Consider the following 9,646-nt stretch of genomic DNA (forward strand, 5'->3'; position numbering starts at 1 on the left):
ACGTCGTTTTAGATTTGGGGAGGAGGAAAATATTAAACCGGTTGACCCCCGAACCGGACGGTTCACCGGTTAAATTCCGGCTTGACCGGTTACTTTCCGGTTCAACAGGTGACCGGTTTTCTGCTTAAACCAGACCGGACTTTGGACCGGTTCACCGGTTTTCTGGTTGAACCGGCCGGTCCGGTCCGGTTTTCTTTTCCTTGTAAATAAGCAAAGAAGCGCAGCCCATTTTTGGCCACTCACATTTATAAAAAATGACATGTGGATCTCCTTGATAATGATATAAATATATATATTGCCCTATTATTTATTTTCTTTATTTACAAAATAATTAAATAATCAGCGAAGATGCAAACTGACCTCCCATCTTGAAGATAACAATTTTTAATCAACAGGATAGAAGGACATAAAGTTAGACAAATACTAATGTTTTTTATCCGATTTAAATTATTTGGAGAAGAATACAGTCACAATAATATTAATACAATAATCATCATCGCAAATTTCCCCTTTTTTTTTAATACTTAGAGTTAGATGCTAAGAATTAAAAAATAAGATATCTTTTACTGCACCGACTTAAGTATTAAAGCAAAGCAAACTTCATCACCCGACTTAAGTATTTAAATCAATCTTCTATTTGTACCTTAAAAATAAGCTTCATAATAAGGAGATGGTGGGAGGCAAAAAGAAAACTAACTTAATGGGAATAAAAAGCTTTGTTTTGCCACATCATAAGTGGGTAATAAACTTATCCATCAACGTGAGCCACTAATAAAAGATAGGAATATAATCAATTGGTAGGAGCATACCTGGGAACCGAGATTCGCTTCTCTCCCCATAAAACGTAAAGCAACGCTGGGCGATGCCAGCATGTTTAAATTAAAAACATTTGTTCTTTAATAATTAAATTAACAATATTTTAGAAGGTGTTTGAATAGAAATCAAACTATAATTTTAAAAATATTTTTATGTTTTACAAAATAAATATATAAAAAAACTTGTCTCATTTTATAAAAAAATATTTTTAAAAAATATTTTTAAGAGTTACTAAACACTCTTTTTGTTATAGTAATAATATTAGTAGCAGAAGTTCACAAAGGGAAACTGGTTGGTAGAATTGGCAAAGCAAAGCGTATGTACTGAAAATACGAGTAAGTAAGGTGGGCCCCCCACCTAGCCATTTGGCGCTCCAAGGGGCGACCTCCGCCCCCCGGAAAGGATCCGCCTCAGCCTCCTCTTCTGACAACCTCTGTACTCATGAAAGCCAACGCTAGCAGAATTTAAATTTTACAGTATCTGGATAGAATTACTTTCAATAAAAGAATATCTATGTTTTAACCAAAAGAAAAAAAAGGCAACGCTAAAATAAAAATAAAAAAATCAAAAAAGAGCTCATTTTAATGTGCATATATTATTAGCTCGATCAAGCAGAAATGGGAGCGCTAAGCGTATATACAAAAATACATTATTTTATTGGCCAGAGAAAGAATGGGTTTTAAAGAGAAGAGGGGTGAGAATTGAGAAAGGAGAAGAGGTGAATGGAGTACAAACCGTCAAAAAACTTTTTCGTCCTTTTGCTTCGCATTATTCGGAGAGAGACATCTTATCTGTGGCTGAGTTTTGGGGCTGCTCCCTCTATTTCCCTAACCAAATTAACGCTAAAGGGCAAACAAGGCGCAAACATCAGCTTCCAGCCAACACCAAATCTTTCCGCAAAACTGCCCCATTCATCCTTCCACGATTTCTCATCCCCTACCCACCGATTATTAGCCCTGATTCGTATACATTCCAATCCACGCTCAATCTTCCCCAGTATCCAGCTATATTAATTTCCACACATATCTCTCACCCATCAATTCACAGACCCACAGAACTGTATGCTCGTGAATGGTGACTAGCTGGGGAGTTGCACCTGTGAGCTTCCTTTTTCTGTTAATTGATAGCTTCTGCTTTGGTCAATTGCTTCTGATGAATTATCCTTCTCCTTTTAGGAATTCTCTTTTACTGTTAATTAGCTCAACGGAATCAGTATGAATTACTGTGTTCCAGATTTCGAAATTGAAATGGATGATGATGAATATCCGATGCCCACGTCTTCTTCTGGGGTGCCCCGCCAAAAGAAGCCCTCCGTGTAAGTTCTTTTCAATCTCCCAAAATAAAAAACTCCGAACAGGTTAATTTTCTTCAGAGTGTTTTGGTTCCTTTAATTAACAGTGAAAATTGAAACAGGGCCCAGGACGACATCATGGAGCTCCTGTGGCAAAACGGCCAGGTCGTGATGCAGAGCCAGAATCAACGGTCTCAGAGAAAACCGCACCCAGAGAGGTACCCTGATAGCGTAATTCCAGCCGGTCCATCGACGGCGAGTGAGATTCGACCCTCACAGCAAGTAGAACAACACTATCAGAATCAACATGTCTTCATGCAAGAAGATGAAATGATTTCCTGGCTTCATTATCCCATCGTAGATGATCCTCCCTTGGATCATAACTTCTGCGCCGACATCCTCTACCCGCAGCAGCCTGCTGTCAATAACATTTCCATGCAAAATCCTGACCGTAAGTCTCAAGCAACGGAACTTCGGCAGCCATCGAGGTCGGTCGCTCCACGGCCGCCGATTCCACCTCCACGGAAGCCGGAGCAGGTGCAGACGATGATACCGAACTTCGCGCACTTCTCGAAACACAATGCGAGAGTCGAAACGGGACCGTCGAGTTCGAAGACGGCAATGAAGGAATTGACGGTGGTAGATTCATGCGACACTCCGGCCTTGATGGCGTCGGCTTCCAGAGTCTCGGAGGCTTTCAGAAACTCGGCGGAGCCAACAAAGCGTGATGAGGATCCCGGAACCCTGAGCACTGCCGGGGCCGCGGCGCCTTCGACAACGTCGGTCGGCGGAGATACTGGCTGCAGGGGGACAACAACGTGCGAGATGATGGCGACGTCATCTCCGGGGGGTTCGAGCGGGGGTGCTGAACATGCAGGGAAACCTCCGACTGAAGATCGGAAACGGAAGGGCCGGGAACCCGATGAATCGGAGTGCCACAGCGAGGTGAGTGAATTTGCAGTTACATTTTCACCGTTTTCCCTTCCTCTTCTCTTTGCACTTTCCCTGTGCGTTGGCCTCCGCCATGGTGCTGACGATGAGTGACGTTGAAGCTTTCGTAGGACTCCAACATTCTGACTTGCGAGTTGAGTTGCCAGTAAATTACTGCTCGTTCAATGACTGCCAGTATTTTTTTTCTTTTTTAACCTTCAAAAATAAAAAGAGTCAAATTCCTACTGGTAACTGGTATATCAATTTTTTAAAGAAATTTTAGCTGAACTAGCAGCATCAGTGGCCTTTTTTTTTTTTGGGGGGTACCAAAAATATCAAAATGCGTGGTTAATTATTCATCACTGGCCTTATCTTAATTATGCTTATATAGTTGTATTTCATATATATATCAATATTTCAGGTATGTATTTTTATTTTGTTGAAATATAATCATAATTTTTTCAATAATCTAGTGGAGTGATTTTGTTTTTAATATGACCGTAAAATTAGTCAAGTAAATTTGTTCTTGAAAAAGCCCTCTATCGGGGAATAATTAACTCTATTAATTGTAAATAAATTAGATGATAATCAAACGTAATTTTTATTTGAAGCAAGATTGTATAAGGTAATCGTAAAGTTCATGTATAAGTTTACTCAAACATAATTGAAAGAAATTAATATATTAAAACCAAATCTAAGCGCCCCCCCCCCCAAAAAAAAACACTTGATTAAACAAATGGAAAGCATCTGCTTTGTTCAATCGACTGGTGGAAATGTCCACAGCCGCCATTGAATAAATAGGGTTGTTTAAGACTTTAATTTGCTTTAAAACGGTTGGAGAACGTAATCATTGGCCAAGCTTATCAACTTATTCCAGTGGTCAACGAGAAGCTTTTGGAGCCAGTAAGATGTTTTTGCTAGATTGTCATTCACTCAAACCATAGCCAATTAGGACTAAGAACTGACATAAACCCAATTAAAGTTAGCAGGTCATGCACTCAGATTCTTCTGCGAAGAAGCTGTCACTTGCAACGGAACATGACTCAGATCAAAGGCTCTTTCCATAGTTGTTATCTCTTCCTGATCTTCCTTTGCTTCTTACTTTCCATTTGTTTTCTTGCAAGAAAGGATGTCTACGGTGAATCTGCTGAAGCCAAGAAACAAAACTGCGGATCATCATCTACTAAAAGATCCCGTGCTGCAGAGGTTCATAATCTCTCGGAGAGGGTCAGTGCATGGCATTCGTGTAAAAATTAACATGTTGATATCTTTTTCTTACTGTTCATAATCTTCTTACGGTTACATTCACATGCAGAGGCGTCGAGATAGGATTAATGAAAAGATGAGAGCCTTGCAAGAACTTATCCCTCGCTGCAATAAGGTCTCACAGTCTTACTACTAATTTCTTGGGCATATGGGGTGAAGGGTTTTGGAATTAATTTTTCTTCCTAATGGTGATTTATAACTTCCATTGCTTTTCTGATTCAGTCCGACAAAGCTTCAATGCTGGATGAAGCAATTGAATATTTGAAGTCACTGCAATTACAAGTGCAGGTGAATTCTTCGTTTCTTCTATCTTCTAAGTACACCTACAAATGCACATAATCTTTAAGCTGACCGACCCTCAACTCAACAAAAGGTTTTGGTAAAAATGCATAAACCTCCTGTTGCATTCTTATTCAAAAGCTTTCATCAGAACAAGCTCCACATCCATTGATTCAGGCATGTACTATAACTGTCGTGATCAAATATGGAATCATCATGCATATTTCTATCCATGTTGACATATCATCAATCATGACTATAATTCATGTATGCAGATGATGTCCATGGGATGTGGGATGGTACCAATGATGTTTCCCGGAATCCAACAGTATATGCCACCAATGGGGATGGGGATGGGGATGGGGATGGGGATGGGGATGGGCATGGGCATGGGCATGGGCATGGAAATGGGAATGAATAGGCCACTAATGCCATTTCCCAATGTGTTAGCTGCTTCAGCTATGCCACCGGCGGCGGCAGCTCAATTGGGACCAAGGTTCCCTATGCCTCATTTCCAAATGCCTCATGCCCCTCAGCCTGATTCATCTAGAATGCAAGCAGCCGCTCCAAATCAACCGGAAATAATATGCCTCCTTCTCTTGTCCCACCTGTTCCCAGTCAGTCACGGATCCCAAACTTTAGTGATCCTTATCAGCAATGCCTTGGTCCCCACCAGATGCATCTACAGTTCATGCAGGTAAATATTGTCATTTACTGTCCCCCCCCCCCCCCCCAAAGTAATCTCGCCATACCTCTGACCTATCGGGTTTCCAACTATTTATAAATCAGTCTTATTTAGATGCCTCATTTACTAAGTAATCCTTGAGATGACTGCACTGACTCCCAAGACTTACCACAAGTCAAACAAATTTGTTTGCTCGTGCGAAGTTGGTTTTTGGTGCTCGAGAACTGCCATTGATTCTTGACGAACTCTTTTTCCTTTATCGATCACAATTGAAGGTCAATCTTTTATGAGCTTCAATGGATGAGCACATTTATTTATGAGACTGATTTTCTTGAACAGAACCAGGCAATGAACAACCCAACTGTCAGCAAACCAAGTACCATTAAGAGCCATGAAAATGCAGAAAATAATCAACCCGGTCAACCAGGTATGGATACGATGCTATATCTCAGTCATCTACAGAAATTTGCTAGTTATGGTGGAAAAGAAAGGACGCTTGATAGTGTGAAAATTTACTTTGAGCTTACTGTGTTCTTGGGTTTCATTCTCAAGCTTCTGTAGAATGTTAACCTCAGGAGCTGGTTGCTTACTATGTGTGAGAAGAAGCATGTTATCTAAATCAATGTAGCAACATAATTATCACTTGATAAGACAGGGCATGCCCGTCTTCTTCATATTATAGATCAGCATTAATAATTCTTTGGCTTCTTATAAAATTTTACTGAATTCTACCTGTTGCCACAGAGTAACTATCAGGCACAGAACCAGAAAAAGATACTAATGGCGCCTCTCACTGTTGCTATAGCTGGAACTAACAACACTGACAATGGTAGGATATTTTGTGTTGAAGCAGGAATATTGCATGAAATAATTATAATTTTCATTAACAACGGACTTGTGTGTGCATTGCAGGTTACTATCCTGGCATCCATAGCATAGCTGCCAAGTTTTGTAGTGTAAGAGAAGGAAGTTATTATCTGTTCTTAGTAGCAACCTAATCTATACAAACTACTAACATGTAAAATTATTGCCATCTTCGAAAAGAGGGATTCTTTCGTGTCGTCCTCGTCATTATTATTCTTACTCCTCTCCTTTCCCCCTCAAATTTTTGAGAGTGATAGCCACAGAGAGTCATTCTGTACTTGTGATACGGTTAGAGGAAGCAGATACAAGGCGCAAATACAAGATGCTAAAAGACCGCTTCTTTATGGATGAAGCCTCAATTCTTTTGAGAGCAATGCATTTGCAGGGCTTTCCACGACTGATTGTTTGGTCAAATTCTAAATTATATATATACCTCAATGTCATAATACTAGCACATTCATTACTGTGTGGCTGTTGTTTCGTTTTTGGTACTGTGATTTCATGTAAGCCGTTGATTGAGAAGTTGAATTGGGAATCCGGAATGCTCATAATGGAACAAGAAAAGGAGCAGGAAAGGTGTAATAATGAAGAATGGAAGGTGGAGAACATGTGATAAGTGGTCCCATGGGGTGACCACACTATAGCCTCGGAGCCCAGATTCATGCCCCCTTCCCTTCCTTTTCTTTTCCTTTCCCTTTCTCTTCTTAGCGCTCAGTCTCAGCCATTAATTTGCAAATGGGTTTGATGAATCTGATTCAAATATCTGACTTTGACATTGCTCCATTACCTACACACTTATCCCCTGTTCACAATGACCTAGTTCTCATTATAATTTCTTTGAAGTAAATAGAATGATTTTCTTCAGGACTGACAAGAAAGGAGCAAAAAGAGGGGGGGAGGGGAGAAGCAGAGACTTGACATCAGTATTGAATGGAAGAAATTTTAAAAGTCAAGGTCAATAGAGAATTTACAGTTTAAAAGTAAAGGTCGATAGAGATGTTAAAACTAGACTGGTGGATCTGAGCAGCATATCTGCTATAATGGGATATGATGATCTCTCTTCACATTCACAATTAAAAAATTCTTGAGCTAGAATCTTGCGCTCGACGTCTATTTATCGCGTAACTCAAACCCTACCTCATTAAATTAGACCAAGAATTTGAAAATAAATTACTCGTTTAAACCAATTCAATTGATGGGTAGAAAAGCCATTAGCTTGAAGCCTGCAAATGTCAATTATCAGTTAACTAAATTCAATACTCAAGCTGGACGCCATCTTTTTTCACTACAAATGTAAGCGATGCTTATGATCATCTTGTTTCTCTGCACTGTCATGCACGGTGACAGGGTCATCCCCAGGATAATGTACGTTTTCTGTTTTCCCTTTGGTCCAAGATTTTAGTTCGAGTTGGTTTTATGGATCGGTTTGTTTCTTGGTTTAAACTACTCACCATGGATCTAAACCGTTAGCTGAAGTCATGGATTGCCTACTATAGATAATTAAGCAAGAGAAAATGACTTCAAGGAAAGTGTAAATATAAAGCCTAATTATCATGTTGATCTTAATCCTAAATATAAAACTTATTTTTTATATTTATCAAATTTTTAAATTACATTTATTGATTTTTTTTTTAACCATAATCAAATAGAGAAAAAAAAATTAAAAAAATAATTATAATATTTTTAAAATATATATATTATATTTCTTATAATTAAATAACTTACCTAATTTTTTTCAATTTAATTAAATTAGTTAAACAGATCTTACAAATTAAACAAAGGCAGAACAACACGCAATTTCGCCTGAATCTCGAGGACTTCGAGAAATTATGGCACCCAAATATTTCTGTCTGCTCACGCTCCCAAACTTTAGTCCAAATTTGCACATTCCATGAAATTACGCTTATTATAAATACGGATGACTGCGTAAATCTCGTAATTAGCTAATGAGACTAGAAATTAACAGTGAACAAAATGATCAACTAAATTTCAATATAGTTCACATTCAAATACCATGCTGTCATGCCCAACAACTAGTGCGGATGAATCTCCACGACGCAAACAAATAAAAATTTTTTGGCTGAACAATAGCATTAGAACCAAGTCTGAAATGGCGCAAGATTATATTTCACATATAAAGTCCTTCTGGCACCCCTTCTTTCTTCTTGAACATCACCTTGTCTTTTGCCTTCTTGAAATCCGCATGCGTTACCTGAAGAATGGGATACAAAATTTAAAAGCAAGATAAAAAGCATTTTCAAGTCATGAAGGTACATAGATTTTTTTTTTCCAAAGAAAAAAAAAACAAAGGCATTCAAACAAGTGGATAACCATCACGTTCTTAAAAAGAAAGCACTTTTAGCACAACTCATAACCGTATCCATAGGTACAATCCAAATTATATTAGTGATAAAACCAAAAATGATGAACTAGGTGCGGGTGGCCCTTCATTTCTTTCACACTAATTCCATTTGGTGTAGGTTGCCAAACCTTGACATGTTCACCCAGAGAGATTCAACCCAGGCCATATTACTCAACCCTGATAGATTTAATTTAGGGCATTTTAAAATGATATTGACCAAACTCCCCAAGAGATTCAACCTATGCTATATTATCTCAACCTTGATAGGTTTAGGGCATTTTAAAATGACATTGACAAAACTCCCAACTCCGTAACACCTATCATTAAACAGTTTCTGCGTCATGGCATTACCTTGCCCAATAATGCTTTATAAAAATTAAAATGAAAAAAAGGCCCCACTAACCTTCATACGGCGTTCTCTTAACGCAAGTAAGCCAGCTTCAGTACAAATTGCCTTTATATCAGCACCAGAGAACTCATCCTTAGTCATGACAAATTCTTCCAAGTTGACATCATCAGCTAACGTCATCCTCGATGTATGTATCTAAATTTTAAAAGCAAGAGGTACTTAGTCAGATGATCGATTAGATCGTGAATACTAAGCTATCCTAGAGAATAAGCAGAAACCAGATTCAGCAAACTGCTTTCATAAAATCAGTAATGCCTACCTGGAAGATGCGTCTCCTTGTTTTGATATCAGGAAGAGGAAATTCTATCTTCCTGTCTATACGACCAGGTCGCAGTAAAGCAGGATCAAGACTCTCAATCCTGTTGGTAGCTAGAATCACTTTAACATCTCCTCTTGAATCAAAACCATCTAACTGGTTCAACAACTCCAACATTGTCCTTTGAATTTCACGCTCCCCCAGAGTGGGCATCATACCTGTAAGATGTCAACAGTTAAGCTCATTAATGGGAGGAAACACAATCCTAAAAGCTTAAAAAGTGATCAAGCACATCAATTTTGTTGCCAAACTACATCAGACCCAAGGTTTCTTTACAAACATGTGGATTTGAAGTCAATACTCAACAACTCACCTCTTTGTACCTACAGCATCAATTTCATCAATGAAGACAATCGAAGGGGAAAGATCGTCAGCAACTCTGAAAAGTTCCCTCACAAGCTTTGGACCATCACCCAAGTATTTCTGTA

At 38.8% G+C, this 9,646-nt stretch overlaps 1 protein-coding gene and 1 pseudogene across 1 annotated transcript; one reads left to right on the forward strand and one right to left on the reverse strand.

Annotated features, from left to right (window-relative positions):
• The first annotated feature begins 1,642 nt into the window (after nucleotides 1-1,642).
• LOC114734671 (transcription factor PIF1-like) lies at nucleotides 1,643-6,774 on the forward strand. The gene is given in 11 exon segments (XM_028922314.1): nucleotides 1,643-1,914; nucleotides 1,992-2,131; nucleotides 2,230-3,052; nucleotides 4,166-4,264; nucleotides 4,353-4,418; nucleotides 4,526-4,591; nucleotides 4,858-5,145; nucleotides 5,148-5,279; nucleotides 5,607-5,694; nucleotides 6,012-6,096; nucleotides 6,180-6,774. Coding segments are annotated over 9 exon segments (1,668 nt in total). The 5' UTR covers nucleotides 1,643-1,914; nucleotides 1,992-2,030; the 3' UTR covers nucleotides 6,017-6,096; nucleotides 6,180-6,774.
• Nucleotides 6,775-8,070: 1,296 nt separating this feature from the next.
• On the reverse strand, nucleotides 8,071-9,641 carry LOC114734736 (26S proteasome regulatory subunit 4 homolog; annotated as a pseudogene).
• Nucleotides 9,642-9,646: the final 5 nt, after the last annotated feature.

The sequence above is a fragment of the Neltuma alba genome, unplaced genomic scaffold (genome assembly GCF_004799145.2).
Source record: "Neltuma alba isolate B1F8T4 unplaced genomic scaffold, ASM479914v2 tig00002642_pilon, whole genome shotgun sequence".
NCBI classification, from domain to species: Eukaryota; Viridiplantae; Streptophyta; class Magnoliopsida; order Fabales; family Fabaceae; genus Neltuma; species Neltuma alba.